Raw genomic sequence first — 17,528 nt, forward strand, 5'->3', positions numbered from 1 at the left:
ATCCGCTTCATTATTTGTTAACGTTCGATATGTTAAAATTGTACGAAAACGCGTACATTTTAGATTATGCCATTCGGAAGTTTGTTTTGCATCATATAAGGGAAGTCGCGAAAACTTTTTCATCGTAAGCGGGGTTTTAGATAAAAAGTTTGAGAATCTGACGCAGAGGAACCTAATTAATACTTCTGTAGACAGAAGGCGTAAGTGTAACGGATCTTTACGGTCGTGAGATTGACAACTGCTCGGTCTGATCCAAGGAGGCACTGCCATCTCGTGACAGAAGAATGGAAATTAAAACGTCGGTGGACATCCGGATGCAACGCCGCGGAAACATTCGTCTCGCATCAGATACCCGGAGTGCAAATTTGGCCCTCCGAGTTTTTTGCAAATCTCCACGTTTTGAGACCCCGACCCCAAAAGAAAAAAATTCCGTGGGTAAGTGCGCGTGTAGGCCTCTATTTAGCTTAATATCTCGGGTGAAGTGAAGATAAACGAAATTTGGCACGGTAGCTTGTATATAAGGAACATTGATGCAACTCAGGTTTTTCGTGAACTATAGAGGATGCTGCATTATTACAAAATGGCTACTTTATCTGGGTGGCTTGTAACTAGTAATGTGAAACTAATCATATATTACTGTCCGATATATTGATTTATGCTGCTTGTAGCTGTTTATCGAAAAACTTTATAGAAGAACAATTATTGCTAGTGGGACACGTCATTATGTGGTATCGAAACAAATGAACGAGATCGTTCTATACATATTTGTGCCCTTTGTGTTAAAAAACATCAGCTTTGACATCTGTCCCATGAGGGCCGTATTTCCAATGTAGGGTGTAAGCTATGTAAATTGATGCTTAGGGCCTCGACTTTCAAGGGGCCTCAAACATTTCTACAAAAAAGAAAATTGAAGTCAAATTTTGTAATAAAATTTTTTTCTACAAACCAACAAAATATATTTTAATGAAATATTACACAAAATAGAGAGTAATTTTTGTAAAGAATTAACGCAGTCTTTTTTTAAAAAAATTGATTTCAGTTTAGGGCATTGAAATGCTTAAATCCGGCCCTGTGTCCCACTCAAAATTACTGGCATTTTTAACTTTAAGAAAATATCTTTTAAAATTGGCAGCATAACTCTTGTTCATATGAAGCTGGACAACCGGGACACTTACATTCCAATCCTTAACAGTCGAATCCACTCTCTCTGTCAATTATTTTATGAGCTGCTCCAAATTGTGATTTCCGAATAATCATCTGTTTTTCATGTGGGAATAGACGAAAACTTATATTGGACTCCCGTATGGCTTTGAAATTGCAATTTGGAACTCAACGGAAAGCTTTTCTTTTCCTATTTCTATTCTTCTTTAGTGTTGACAATACATGATTCAAACGACCCAAATAAAATAGTTTTGTTTCGAGCATCCGGTGATTAAATTTCGGTTGTAAAAGGTTGCGTGTCGTATCTCGCCAGGGATCAAAATTAATGAAGATTTTACTTGTTAGCATTTAGTGCTTTATGTCATCTCTACCATCAGAATTCTCTCTATTTTGTAATAATTAAAAATATAGTTTTATAACAAAATCTCGTAACAGATGGAGCCACATAAATTTTAGTTATTTGATTAATAATACAAATGTTATTTTTTTAAAACAATCTCATAAAAGCCAGTAAAGTTACGCAACTCGTTGCTAGGTTTATTTTATAAAACCCGTTCTTTTCTTCAAAATTGTGTCTTAATTATTCTAAACGGCAAAAAGCTGTTTTTTAAATAAAATATCGAAATATGACGATGACGGAAATTTCCTTACTTGGCAAGTGAATACGTACAAAAATTGCTTGGAGAAGTACGCAAATTGATGGTAGCCTGGAAAATACCCTCGATACTTATTGTTCTACTAGCGGGTGGGCCCGGCGTTGCTCGGGCAAAATTAACGATAGTGAAGATTAAGATTATTACGTTATAGTCAACCTTACCCGTTTTCACAGAATGCAAAAATTGGGTTCCTCTGTTTCCAGACTAATCAGAGAATTTTTAGATGGGTCTAAAAATGTGTTCGATTTCCTGCAAAAACGAAAAAAACTGCATCTGCGTCTTGCACGTCGCTTTCTCTTAACAATTCCATTGTTGATGGAAGTGTTAAGCCTTAATCCTGTCCCTCTCCCCCATGAGGAGATATTTCGAAAAATCCCTTCTTAGTGCGCGTTTTTGTGACGTACCCTGTGTACCAAATTTCAAATTTCAACTTTCAACTCCTAATCGTTTGAGCTCTGCACTGATTATCATCATCATCAACTCGTCTCGATTATATATATAGCTTATCGTATATTTGTTTTGTACTGTTTTAATAATCAGAAATTGGTATTTTAGATGTATTTCATTTGTATTTATTCGGCATTATTTTCACGGCAACTTTAACTTAACATTTGAAAGGAGATGTTAAAAACGGGAGTAAAAGCAAATCTTACGACATCTACCGTATTAATTGAAATTAAAGGAAGTTGTATAGATTACTCCCTACGGAATTTCGGGACTTTATCTATACGGCAGCCAAATTAAATTATAGCACGACGTGGTGTAAAAAGTTTCGACAGGAAAAACGGAATTAACCAGACATTAAATGTCGAGTCCGTAATTACCCATAAAGTTTCGGCCGGTTGGCAAATTGGGAAATCGGTAATTGTCGAATATAATTTTCGTTTAATTCGCTAACGACTCCACCGTAAATAATAACGGAGCTTTAACGTAATTCACAACAAGATTTTAATACTTATAAATTAGAAATTTATATTTTATTTATTTTGTACAGAACTACAATTTAGACTTTTATCTCGCCGGAAAGATGGCGATGACGATGCGACGAGGATGATTTTAACATCGCGAAGACGTTTCGGATGTGGGTAACAAAAGACGGCACAATAAAAATATTTACACCTGTCGACGACATCCAAGTTCGATGGGTGGCATTTTATAAAAGAATAGTTCATTTCTTCGTTTTCCATATTGGTTGCTTTCACTTGTCTTCTCCACGCGAGAACTTTACAAAAATCCTATGGATTTACGTAAAAAGACATTTAGTTACGACAAAGCGAGATTTGTACACGACGTGTCAATGTCGTCGAGACCACAAATGCCATTTTGTCTGTTGCAGTGCAACAAAAGGGAATTAGAAAATGGAAGAAAAGAAAACGGACGCTCGAGGTTCGAGAAACGAGTGGAACGGGACAGAAAGATCTTGCTGTGTTGGAGAGAATTCCCAAAGTATCGAAATTAGAGACTTTCGAATTTGCTTTGACAAAGCTGCACCATAAAAATAATTAAAAATTATCTAAAAGTGGAAAAATTTCGATACGGATTTCGAAGAAACCAAACGGAACGGTTGAGGGAAAACTCGACGACAGACCCGACACTCCCAAACCCCCGTTAGTGAGTGCATCCTACGGACAATTATGAGGCCATAACTGGTTGCACGGATTCCTTGCATTCGATCTTAGTCCGGGCCTCGTCGCTAAAAACGACCCCACACTGACCCAGGAAGGTCAGGCAGTCCTCGACGTTGGCGAAGGCTAGTTCGCTCTGAACGAATGAAACCGGTAACACGGGTCGATATCTAAAGAACGGGATAAAACAAGTTAGTCGCAAGCAAATTACATAAATTCATTTACCTTCAGGAAGATAAAACACATCACTTATTTAACCTCTGAAAATTCTTACAATAAAACTCCAAGTAAACAATGATACTCACCCCTTAAGATATAGTTTTTATATATCTTGTCTTAAAAAACGATTAATACTCACCTTGTCGGTCTATTGGTTTAAAACTTACCTTGCGACGACTGTAAACGCCTCTTCCGTTATATAACACAGTATGGTTTTATAATTACAAATACCATATTTAAATATACTTAAATTCTTGTTTCTGTTACCGAATTAAGAACTTATATTATCAAATATTTACAATGTACAGTACAATCTATATATTTAAATATAAGCATCTTAATTATTACACAATTTTCCTAAACTGTGGGGAAATCCACTCGAAAATGTTTGGTTTAATGACTAATTTACCCAGAGTTAAAAAGTCTTTGGCTATATGAATTTCTTTCTACACTAGCCCAGAATTAATAATTTAGATATTCTTAGTTATTTCAACTAATTATTGTCTAAAAGTGTCTTGTGTTTATTTAAAGTGAATACTAAAATAATTTATACAGATAAGACTATTAATTGTTACAAAATTTTATATTTAAAAAATGATAGAGTTACAACACTATTAATAAAAAAAACCTTAACTAATAATTTTTCAATTTCATCTAAAACTCATTTCAAAGAAAAAACAATTATAATTAAATGAGGTGAAAAAACCTACATCACCTAAAACAGGTACCCAGTGATTGGAATGAGTAATAAATGAATGTCAACTAGGCCTTAACATTTTTAATTAAAAAAAAATTTTTGGATGAAGAATCAAAATAAACACAATAAAATATGTTTGTATACAAAGAGCTCAAAACCTTTTCCCAACTTCATTAAATTGATTAAGTATAAATAGAAATTTTGATGTTAAAAAGTCATTTTCAAAATTTCTCTGAACCAAATTGGTAATGTTATAAACGTATGTTAATCTGATACGATTCTTTCCAATCTTGTTTGTTTGAATAAATTTATATTTTGGATTCCCTGCCGTTATTTTTTCCTTTGTACGCAATTACGGAAAAAATTTATACTTTGCTACACTTTAAACTGACATTAATTTATATCTTTGCAACCTACTAATATCCGTGTATTTTCAAAAATTACTGTAGTATTTTGCATGAAAAAAGTATGAGATTATATTGAGTGATTTCATCATTTTTAGTATAAAAGTCCCCCATTACTACTATTATCTTAAAATTTTTTTTAAGATAATAGTAGCAATCTTTCTAGAATTTACATTTTAGACAAACTTATCAGAATTTCACTTATAACTAAACCTTTTCTTTAAGTTAATAATAATAATAAAAAAAAAAAAAAAAAAAAAAAAGCAAAACACTCTAAAACTTATTTATGACCTCCATTTGATTGCTACGGATATCAAAGTAGTAAAATATTCTGTCAAAATAATTAATATTACATTATGTAAATTATACATGCACCCCAGTTTTACAGCTACAGTCTAGCAGTAATTATCAAAATGTTTCCCATAGATCTGTGATATTTATGATAAGTCTGTTGTTCTTATGTTAAAGAATTTTTTAAATAAATTTAAAAATTAATAAATAAAAATTGAAAATTAACTTTTAACATTTAGGAACTTTAAAAAAAGTTCCTAAATGTTAAGGTATAAATTTTCCTTCATGTCTAAAAGTCATTTTCATTTGTGAAATCCTTATTGCTAATTTTAATTTTTGCAGACATTGGAAATTAGTAGATTACAGAATTGTGCAAAATTAAATTTAGCAAGAATTATATGAATGTCAGTCTGAAAATCACTGGTCTATAGCAATCCAATAAAGATCAATTGAAATAAATTAAAGTTCTATTTGCTTGAGTACAGACATTCCAACTTCACTCAAGAATAATTTTATCTAAGCAATATTTTTAATATCCACAAAAACTGGACATTAGAAATAAAATTTTTTCTTGGGAATTAAAAAAAAAATTACCAAAACATTTTTACATTTATAAACTTGAATTTCTAACTTAATAAATTTTAAATAACTTGGTCTCAAAATTTGCAATATTCCAGTAATAATCATCTTACTTCTAAAAATTAAATTTTGAGTATTTAAGAATTAATTTTTAATAAATGCTATTTGGAAATGCTTAAATTAAAGATTTATAACAACAAAATTACGACATTTTTAGACAAATACCTTTGGATAATACTTATAATGTATTGATACATACGATTTAATCATGGCCTTCAATGCAATCTTTCTTTCCCTTTCTGCAACCCAATCAATCAAATAACCTGCCATTTTAGGAGCTGATTGATACAATTTAAAAAATTTATGATAATTATTTAATACCCATGCAGATAACAGTTGTAACGAGTGGGCAATAACTTCATTCTTTTTGTCCGTCGGGCTCAGACCGGCTACCAACGAACGAAGTTCTGAAATTGTGTAAAATTTTTTGTTAAGTTTCATTATTTTAAATGTAACAGAGAAAAAGTTATACCTTATTTTACGGACTATAAGACGCTACGGACTATAAGACGCACCTTAATTTTTAAGCAATTTTTTTTTTAAATACCTATAAGACGCTACGGACTATAAGACGCACCTGAATTTTGGAGGCAATTTTTCGAAGAAAAAAGTGCGTCTTATAGTCCGTAAAATATGGTAATTGTTATGATAATGATAAGTTAAAGAAACTTACTTATTGTAAATTAAGATACTAAGTATGCAAGATGTTGCTTGCTGAACATCAGAGAAAGGGAGAAAACAATAGTGATATTACCATACTGAATTTTTTTTCTAATTAAATCTGATCAGTAGTCAAAATTCTTCCTAAAATAAAGTAGTTCGCTGCAAATGTAATATAAAATACATTTTGGAAAAAGCATTCCTCAATTTATATTTAGCTTGAAGATCACAAATTAAAGTTGGCACTATTCCAAAAATGATTCTTAGATTTTAAAAATAAAATATACTTGCATACTTTTTATCTTGAAAATGTTAGCAATAATCATTTATTTATATCAAAATTTTCAATGATGAAATAGTATTTACACAAAAGAAAAGATACTGCCAGATTTTAATTAAGCTATAATATGGCTAATTAATTATAAAGTGTTTTCCTGGTTCCTAAATTCCATGGAAATACTTTATAATTAATTAATTATAAAGTATTTCCATGGAATTTGATTGTAAAAGTGCATTATTTTTCTTCTTTTTATTTGGTGTAATGTTTCAGTCAATCCTTCAGAGGTATCAATTAACTTTTTATGGCTGACTTGGTTATAGGAAACATGAAAAAGATAGAAGTTATTGTATCTCACTTGTGAAATAACTTCAGTTTCTTAATTGTGATGTCTTCATTCTTATTTCGGCCTTTTAATATAACTTTTATGTATTTTTATTTTGTGAATTTAATTGAAACACCAACTGAAGAGGGACTATTTTAGAGTCCAAAATGCATTTTGGGTGTATTTTATATATTTTATACATATTAGTTTTAATTATTATAAAATCTTTGTTTTGTAAACCTAAATATCTATTAAATTTAAGAAATGTTTGTGTTCATATTCACTGGTGTGATATGAACACAAATATTTCTTAAATTTAATATAAGCCCTAACGTAAAAAACATTTCTACTAACTTAATTAAACAAGTCAAATTATAGAGATATAATTTTAATTAAAGATAAGCAGTTATGCCACATATAGCATTGAAGTTAATACAGTAAAACCTCAATTTAACAGACTAATTCAGAAAAGGGGTGTTTGTTAAAGTCAAATTTCATTATATAATAAAGTGGGTTTTACAAATGCATATGTTCTAAACTAACTAATTTATCAATTTTTCCTGTTTTTACGTACCTAGATGTGTTTGTGTAATTTAAACTTTACCTGCGAAATAAAATTATGTATGAGAAATTTTCTACATGCTTTATTACTTATGTACTCACGATAGTTATGAGACTGTAATAAACAAGTATACAATCCAAATCAAAATAAATAAGCATTTTTTGAAAATACATTTTATGAGAAGTGACTCTGATTTGAAATAAAAAATGTTAAAATGCTTTTTATATATAATTAAACTAACATTAACAAGGTGTTAATTTTCACGTATGATATACAGACCACAAATTTTGTTTGCTAAATTGAGGTTTTACTATAATTAGAAATAAGTAATTTAATTTAGAATATTCTGGAAAAAGATTGATTTGAGTGAAACTTAAACTTGCAATTCCTGCCTGCATGGCAAGGAGGAATTGTGAGTTTGTTTCCAACTACACTACTCAGATCTCTATGCAATCTTTGCATCCAGACCAAATTAATTTAAAAGGTATAAACTGTGAATGACCTGTATGGATACATCTAAATTAATTGCTCTGGAAGTAAAAACTGGCAGAAGATTGTGGCAGCTTAATCATCCACTTTTAGTTGAAATTATATAATGTCTTTACAATTAATTAGCCATATTATAGCCTGATTAAAATCTGGTAGTATCATTTGTTTATTACTATATATACTTGGTTCATACATAATTTTATTTAATACCCTTCCAAAAATGAAAATCAAATGTTATAGAAAAATGATTTACTTACCAAGAGTATTTTTGGTAAAAATATAATATATAATGTGATATCCAGTAAATTCAAGTTTATTGCCCATTCCCGTTTCAGAATACAAAGCTTTTAACTGAGTCTGACACTGATTGAATTCTGCATGGTCACCCTAAAATTATGTAAATTATTTTAAATTAAGAAATTTTTTTTTATTTCTTAAACAAAATTATTTTAGATTTAAATTATTTATTTAGAATATTGAAAAATATTTTTAAAATTTAACATGAACATATCCAAAACCAAAATAACATGTAGAATCAGACATTTGTCCCACTTGAGAAAAATATATAAATCTGTTATTTATTGTTAACTTTTTGCCTACATATGAATATGAAATAATTTGTGCAAAAATAAATTAATAGTTTAGACATAAATGCAGTACATAAATATGGTAAATTATGTAAGATACAACTTTTTGTAAAAAAGAACAATTGCCCCAAGTCTTGTACGTGAAACTGTGATCTATAGGCTAATAAATTCCAAAATAGCCTTCAGTATGCTAAACTAATTTCTACCTAACCCAACTCTCCAACAAAAATGTTATTGTCTAACTAAACAATAATAATACCACTACTAGTTTTAATTATTTAAAGCAGAATTATTCTAAATATTTTTTCAATAATTTAAGGTAATTATCAATACATCGTTTGTCATGTGCATCCAACTCTTCTCAATACCGTGTGCTACTATTTATTTCAAACCTTGTCACAGTTATTTTATTATGTGGTATGGCTTAAATACAGTAAGACCCTGCTTAACGCTGATTCGATATAATGTGGTCTGCTCGAAGCCTAAAAAAATGCTCAAAATTTATGCCAATTCAAATTATCGCAGCATTTCATCAATTCGTATATAATACGATTATTTACTAACACGAACCAATCAGCAAAAGGTGGCAATTTGTCGAAGCACTATCTTTCCTTAAATCTATGTTTGTTTGGTGCAATTTTTGAAAAAATATAACATCATGGATGCCATATCAACTTTGCTTGGCAAGAATTAACTGATAAATACATGAACGGAGTATAGAAGAAGTTATGGTTGAAGGTATCCAAGAATTCTAAATGAGAAGAGCCTATCACTGCATAATTAAGGTAACCAAATTGTCAACCTAATCGATACATCAGAACATTTAAGGAAAGAAAAATAAAAAGCAAAAAATGAAACTACACGACTTTATCACAAAAAACAAGAATTTCAGCAAAGCCCAGACCTTAATCTCAAAAAATAAACTTTACATTTCTTTGTGCATATTTTTATGAGTTATTTAACATATTATGCAAATTAATATAAAAATAACTTAAAGTAAAATTTGTTTATTTTTGGTCGCATGTTCCCCTATCCCTATTTACTCTATGTTAAAATGACCTTGTCTAATACTGTTTCGCTTAGCGCTTTGTCATCTAGAAACGCATCCTCGTGTTAAGCGGGGTCTTACTATACATTAAATACTATTTTCCTAAATATTCTATGATGATATGGAAATGCATCTTATATGTGGTAAAATATGGTAGATGATCCAATTCAAACTTTGTTTCAGGAGTAAATGTTTTATATTTATATATAACATCTGGAAGATGCATTATTTTTATTATTAAAAATGAAAAGAGATTTGAACAGTATAAATTTCCATTTCATTAATTGTAATTAATCCAAAATAGAAAAATTTATTTAAATTAATTCTAAATATTTCAAATAAAAATAATTACATGATAATTTTATACATTTAAAAGTATCAAAATACACATCAATGGCCAAGTTTAAAAACATTGGAATTCAGAATATCAACAAAGTTAGTATATACTAAATATATACACACACATACCTTTTCTAATGCTATTCTAGCATGAGTTTCATATACTTGAACGGTGAAGTTGTCCCTAATTCCTTGAACCTATTTAAAATACTCTTGATGTTATTAAAAATATAAATACTTTCAATATCATATTTATTGACATAAGATCAAAATGATTATTAAAAAAAATATACCAAATGCAATTAATTAAAATTCTTATGTTTAACGTACTTGTAAATTATTTATGTATGTGTTTTAGCTTGTTAAGCTAAAGATAAGGTAATAAAAGAATTATTTTATAGTTAGTATCTGGCACTTAAAGATGCCAAATATCATCAACGAAACCCAATAATATAAGCAAATACACCCACAACAGCCGTAAATGAATGGGTTAAATTTTGGCTAACTGGTTATAGACTTAATTAATTAATAATTATGCTTATTTTTTTTTTTTGGACATGAGTGTAGTTCAGAATTAATGTAAACTATCAAATACATATTAAATTTGAAGATTCTTAATGAATTATTAAATGCTGGAAAACTATAGAAAATATTAATATATGCAATTATATAATAAACATATCCTTTTCAGAATTATAAACTGAATTTGCAGTCCAATTATTTTTAGAATTCTGACAACAAATCAAGTAAAATCTTATTTCATTTTAACTGCAAACAAAGTTTGGAATATTAAATTACCAAAAATTAATTACCGTTAAATCCTGACGAATGGATTTCAACTGGTCACACGCGTAATGATAATCTTGATGTTTTATCCAGTGATCCCGCACCATAACAAGCGACTGCCGAAGAATATCGACTGGACGAATTGTTGAAGGATCCGGAGCCTGTAAAAGTCATTAATCAAATTTCAGTAGTTTTTAAATTACTAAATGAATCAATGATATAGATAATTATATTATAATTTTTATTTTCACTTACAGTTGTTAACCTAAGATACTGTTTTTCAATGTCCTTTGATGTTCCTACAATATTGCATGCTTCTGAATCAGTTTTTTCACTAGCCTGCAAATTTTCCATATCTTAGTTTATCAGTTTAAATGATTCATTATTTTCAAAATTGTTAAGTAATTTTTACCGTTAAATTATTTATTGTTAAAACTATAGATTGTGTTTTTCCTTTCTTTCCAGAACTATCTGTTTGGAATCTTGCAGCTCTCTTTTGCAATCTTTCAGATGATGAAAATTCTACTTCCATTCCAAAGTTACTGAAATATATATATAACTATAAATATAGATAAAATCTGTGCAAAATCTACATTATTAACTATCAATTATTAATGTTCAACACATAAATTTTAACAATTGAATAAATCAACAAAAATTGGAAAAAAAATATACAAAGTTTGGGAATATAGCTAAATACTGTAACAATGAGATACTTTAAGAAATGCAGAATCTAATAATATAACACCCTACATTTGCTTATCACCAGCTCCATATGAATCGCCTTTTATTGACAAAGTGTATGTTTCTTTGGCAACCACATTTGAATTCAAAATTTTCTTACAATCCACTAATTATGATTATGTCATTTTAGTTTTTATCATTGCCATTCAGTAGAATCAATCATCTTTTTTACAAAAACTTATTGGTGAGCAAAAATGTTTACATTTATTGAATGATTAGAAAAATAGACACTATGTATTGTATTTTGCAGCATATTTTAGGTAATTTGGACTATAGTAGTAAAAACAATTGATTTTCATAAATGTAAGTGATAGAAATTCAAAAATTATTATGAAATTATATCTTGAATGGAGAAAATTTACTTGATAATGTTATCTGCGGTGGACAGAATTTTCCACTACAGATTAAATATACTAATTTTGTCAGATGGCACATGCTTAAATTCAGATGACAAAATTGGTTACGATTATGTTGCTACAATGGAGAGAGAACTTAAGTTTGTATTTCAGATTTGAGTCAACAGAGAAAACTATTAGAGGATACAGTCTTTATGAAAAATATGATAAAGAAATTCTGTAATTTGGTAAACCTTGTATAATTTTAACTAAAAATCAACATTTTTATTATTTCTTCTCCTGTCATTTTTTGACAGTTACAACTTGTATTAATTCCAAAATAAATACTTACTTTAGTTAGAGAAAATATAAATTTTTATACAAATTTCTTTCTTCTTAAGATATAATGGATGCCTAAGATCTTGTAAGAATGATTTTTGTTATATTGTCACATCAAACACAGGCACATCAATTGTATATTGCTTATGTTTTGTTTAACATGTTTCTATTTGAGTCGTTATGCAAAATTATGTTTCAAAATTCCAAGTAGTTTTGAAATAAAGAGAAAGAACAAATGAAACCTTGGCAATCAGAATTAGCCATTACTACAAAGTAATAGTTAACTACAATAAGTTAAAACCCTGTTGTCACTAGGCAGATGGAGAGGCAAAACTATCTACCAAATTATTAAAAAATATGAAGAAAATGGAAGTGTTGATTATATTAAGAAACCAGTTGGCCTTTTTCCAAAAAAAAAAAAAAAAAACAAAAAAAAAAAAAAAAGCCAAAGTTTATCAACCATCTCTCAAATATTTAAGTGCAATTCAAACTTGTCAGAGCAGCATGCTGTAAATTTAATTGCCATTCTATACCAAACATTACATTAGTTAATGGTAAACAAGTTAAGAATAAAATTTACAGTTAGAAGCCCTGTATCTCATTACAATAAAGACCAGATATAATGTGTAAAAACAAATTGTTGAAACTAATAATAAATTGTATATATGTATCTAAAACTCAAAAGATAATTTATTGAATTCAAGTTATGTGATGTTGCCAAAAGCCTCAATGCTGAATCCGAATATCATTATTGTACATCTGCCATTATTAATTTTTCTTCGTGTACTCCGACAGACCACCAAGTGAACATCCCTAGTTAGAAATCACTGCTCTAAATGATTGAAAAAAAAAAAAAAAAAAAAAACTTAAAATGTCAATTCTTTCCAAATATGGAAGCCAACTGCCAGGAGAATCACTGAAAATCATGACTTAGTAATTTTATGAGATATACAAAAAAATCCTTTGTAGGATTAGAAGGAAGGAGTTTAAGTGCTACTAAAAATATAAAATTGAAGGTAAATAAAAGGATAACAAAACAGTCATTTAAAGACTACAGAAAAACATTCAACAGTGTTCCACACAGTTGGCTGCTACATATTCTACACATGTACTGTACAAAATACATCCATCATTCATTGCATTCTTTCAAAACACTATGCAGCACTGGAGAACAACACTACATCTCAGGGTTCATAACACTTCCATACAAACAAATCAAATATTCATTAGGTGAGGAAGTTTTCAAGGAGATTCCTTGAGTTCTCTCTGGTTCTGCTTAGCCCCTGAACCCTTTATCCAATATGTTAAACAACACGCAATATGGTTACAATATCGGACATGAAAAAACAACACAGTTTACACTGTCACATCTCATGTACATGGATGACATAAAACTTTATGCATCCACACAAAAACAACTTCATCAACTCCTACAAATCACACATTCATACACCAAGGACATACAAATGGAATTTGGCCTAGATAAATGCAAAACACTTCACATAGAAAAAGGAATCCTGAAGAAAGAAGATTTTGCACTTGGAAATGGAGACGTTATTGAATCCATGAAAGAGGGAGAGTTCTACAAGTATTTAGGATTCCAACAGGCCAAACTAACAGAACATACACAAATAAAGCAAAGATTAATTAAAGAATACCAAAGTAGGTTAAATGCTATTCTCAGAACACAATTAAATGCAAAACACACAGTTAAAGCAATAAACACATATGTCATCCCAGTACTCACATATTCTTTTGGAGTTATACATTGGACTCACACTGATCTTGAGCAACTCCAAAGGAAAACAAGAACAACACTTACTAAGCATAAACAACATCATCCTAAATCTGCCACAGAAAGATTAACCCTTCCACGTAAAGATGGCGGACGTGGCCTGATTGACATAGTTAACCTTCACTACAAACAAATACAGTCACTGCGAGAGTTTTTCTACAAAAAACAGGAAACATCACAATTACATAAAGCAGTAACTCTAGCAGACTCAAATAACACACCATTAAACTTACACTCACATCATATGGACACAACACAACATATAAAAAGCATAGACACCATTAAGCAATCGTGGGCTCGAAAGGCACTCCATGGTAGGCATCCTTACGACCTGGCCCAGGATTTTGTTGACAAAACTGCGTCAAACAGCTGGTTAGCTCGGGGATGCCTCTTTGGGGAGACGGAAGGATTCATGATTGCCATACAGGATCAGGTCATAAATACTAAAAACTACAGAAAACACATACTCAAAGATGCAGCACTCACAAATGACACATGCAGAAAATGTCACATCATGCCAGAAACTATACAACACATCACTTCTGGTTGCAAGCTCTTGGCACAGACAGATTATTTACACAGACATAACCAAGTAGCAAATATAATACACCAAGAGCTTGCAAAGGAACACAAATTAGTAGACATCCACGAACCATACTACAAATACATTCCACAGACAGTATTGGAAAACAACACGCACAAAATGTACTACAACAGAGCCATAATCACAGATAAAACAATTTACCACAACAGACCAGACATCACACTCATTGACAAACACAATAAAATCACATACATTATAGACATATCCATTCCAAACACTCACAATATACAAAACGCATGCACTGAAAAAATTAGCAAGTACACAGAACTTGCCCAGGAAATAAAGCATCTGTGGAGGATGGATAGGGTGCTTATTGTACCTGTTGTTCTCTCCTCTACAGGTGTCATACCACACACACTACACAAAAGCCTGGGCACATTAGAATTGAATAGAAACACATATATCACTCTACAGAAGGCCACTATATTGAATACATGTCATATTGTGAGAAAATTCCTGAATACAGACACACACACTGATACACTTCTTTAATTTCTGTTTTGGTTACTATGCCTTGACTTTGGTCCGGCATAGTACTTAGCCACCGGTGTTAACCGAGTATATTTCACTTAACCCAACATAATAATAATAATAATAAATATATAGATCTTGTTTGTTCAAGTCTTTGTAGATCATGGACATCTCTTATTTATACAGAAAAAATTAAACAAGATTTTAATATCCATTGTAAAGGTCTGCTTTTAGCGTAGCAGGTCTAAAAACCACGCGACCGGGGTAATTGGTCCCACCTGGCGTTGGGTCTATAAATGGCCGGGAAGAACAAAGGGGTAGCGTCTTCGTTTATGGGACTCATCGGTGCACGTCAATGTGTTTGCCACATGTTGGTCGGCTTGAAAAATGTAAACAAGGAACGGACGCGACTGTAAGCTGCGTCATCGGGAGAAGGGCGGACGTCTTTGGAAGCTCCCAGGGGTAAAGAAGGACCTGATTGGTCGCAAGTTGTCACCGTGGAACTCTAAATTGTAAGAGTGGCGAGAGAAACGGGGAGAAGGGCAAGAGACCGGATACGTGGTAGTCTCTGACACTTAGGAAGCCCATGAGGTGTAGAGAGAGTGTTCTCCTCTTAGGAATTCCTCTGAGAAGGGTTAGTGTAGAGACGGACGGCCACTCGGTTGAGCCAACTCCGCAAACCGACCGGAGTTTCCCCAGAATCTAATAGTCCCCAACAGACACGCTGTTACGTGAGACACCACACCTTTGTTGCCTTGTGTGTGTAATGTTGTCAAACTTGTATATCCTGTAAATATTTGTTTTGTAAATAAACTGTAAATATTCAGTGGACTGAGTGTGGAGGTGTATCTTTCCACGAACCAACGTAAGGACATTCTCGAGTCGTAAGAACCAACTCAAGACAGATCATCGTAAAGATCTTCACTGGATTACAATCAAGATCTTCACTTCCATATTCACAACACCACAGTCAAACCTCGAATTTTGAACACCCCCCTTTTCAAACAATTTGGTTTACAAAGAAAATTTTGAACTCATATTTGTCATGGTTGCCAAACAAGCTACCCTGCAAGCTACCTTAGAATTTAAATATCAGTCAACTCCCTACACTTCCTATGTTAATGAAAGTCGCTGGCCTGACCAATCAATGATGGGACTACTGATTCAGAAGTTAGTGACACCAAAATTGCCTCATGTCATTAAATATCACAACATGAACCATTGATGATGTTGCTATTTAAATTAGATTTTGGCATGCATGCAGGAAAGATACTAATTCTGTTTTTCAGTATGTGCTGCGGTCAAATCTAAATCAAATTAATCAATATAAACTGCATTAATTGACAATCACATAATATAAATGGCATCCACAAATTTGTATTTAAATATGCTTAAGTTAAATTAAATAACAAAAATTTATTAATATAATATTATGTATTATAATATTAATACCCAATAGCCAGTTAATTAAAACTGAAAATAATAAATAATAATTAAAATTCTGGCTTTATATCAAAACTGAAACTAAAATTAAAATTGAAATCAAATCAATTGAAATGTAATATTTCACAAATGGTGGATAAAGTACTTGTCTGTCTTGACTGATTTGGTTATATTTCATCCAGAAAGTCAGAGTTCAACCTTTTTTTTTTATAGCATCTCTTTGTAAAGTGTTAGTTTCAGTTTTAGTTGGCAGTGACAAAATATTTTGCTTTTAATACATATATAGAATGTGGAATAGACATAGATAATATTTTATTGCATTTGTAGGCATTTTTATGCATGAAATACAGCTAAAAAACAAAAATGGGTTTTGTTTTGGGGGTTGGAAACACATTTATCCATTTTATATTGTTTCTTGTGGAAAAATTTATTTTAGTTAAGTTTGAAAACCAAGGTTTGACTGTATATTTATTATAGGAATTGATTACCAATTAAAAGTATTTTAATGCTGATCATTAATCAGCTAATGAAACTAAAGATAAGTATCAACAGGTTATTATAATAATCTTAAAAAAATTACTTTTTATTCTTATTTTTCTTAGACTTCTTTCCTTGTCCAGAACCATTTCCTCTACCACGTCCACGTCCTCTACCTCTACCTCGTCCACGATTTAAATTAATAGACGGCCCTATAATAGAACTAAGACCATGTTTCTTCATTTTACTTTCAGTACTGTCATCTGAGTTAGAGGAATCATTACTGTCACTGTCAATGTATTTAAAATATATTAGTTAATAAATAAATGAATAATTTATGCACACATACACATATATATGTATTTTACCTGGAATGTCGTTTCTTCTTTGATTTTCTTTGTGGTGGACTCCAAGATTTTGATCTTGATCTAGACTTAGAACATGATCTGAAAATTTTTTTTTTAAATTATTAAAATATTAAAAATAACTTACTCTTGTATAATGATTTAAATATTTTCTAATAAATTAATAGTTGAAAAATCTAAATTAATTATA

The 17,528-nt window shown here is 30.6% G+C and overlaps 1 protein-coding gene across 2 annotated transcripts in view; it reads right to left on the reverse strand.

Annotated features, from left to right (window-relative positions):
• Positions 1-2,772: 2,772 nt before the first annotated feature.
• LOC136976845 (leukocyte receptor cluster member 8 homolog) overlaps positions 2,773-17,528 on the reverse strand; it is a 58,687-nt gene continuing 43,931 nt past the window's right edge. For both annotated transcript variants that reach the window (XM_067272236.1, XM_067272243.1), the window contains exons 9-17: positions 17,342-17,419; positions 17,077-17,262; positions 11,178-11,307; positions 11,021-11,104; positions 10,792-10,926; positions 10,109-10,177; positions 8,263-8,392; positions 5,892-6,099; positions 2,773-3,612 (exon numbers count right to left, since the gene is read on the reverse strand). In XM_067272236.1, coding sequence (XP_067128337.1) covers positions 3,450-3,612; positions 5,892-6,099; positions 8,263-8,392; positions 10,109-10,177; positions 10,792-10,926; positions 11,021-11,104; positions 11,178-11,307; positions 17,077-17,262; positions 17,342-17,419 — 1,183 coding nt within the window. In that variant the 3' untranslated portion in view covers positions 2,773-3,449. The remainder of the gene's footprint in view (positions 3,613-5,891; positions 6,100-8,262; positions 8,393-10,108; positions 10,178-10,791; positions 10,927-11,020; positions 11,105-11,177; positions 11,308-17,076; positions 17,263-17,341; positions 17,420-17,528) is intronic.

This window comes from Centruroides vittatus, unplaced genomic scaffold (assembly GCF_030686945.1).
Source record: "Centruroides vittatus isolate TY-2023 unplaced genomic scaffold, ASM3068694v2 contig_1112, whole genome shotgun sequence".
Classification (NCBI taxonomy): Eukaryota; Metazoa; Arthropoda; class Arachnida; order Scorpiones; family Buthidae; genus Centruroides; species Centruroides vittatus.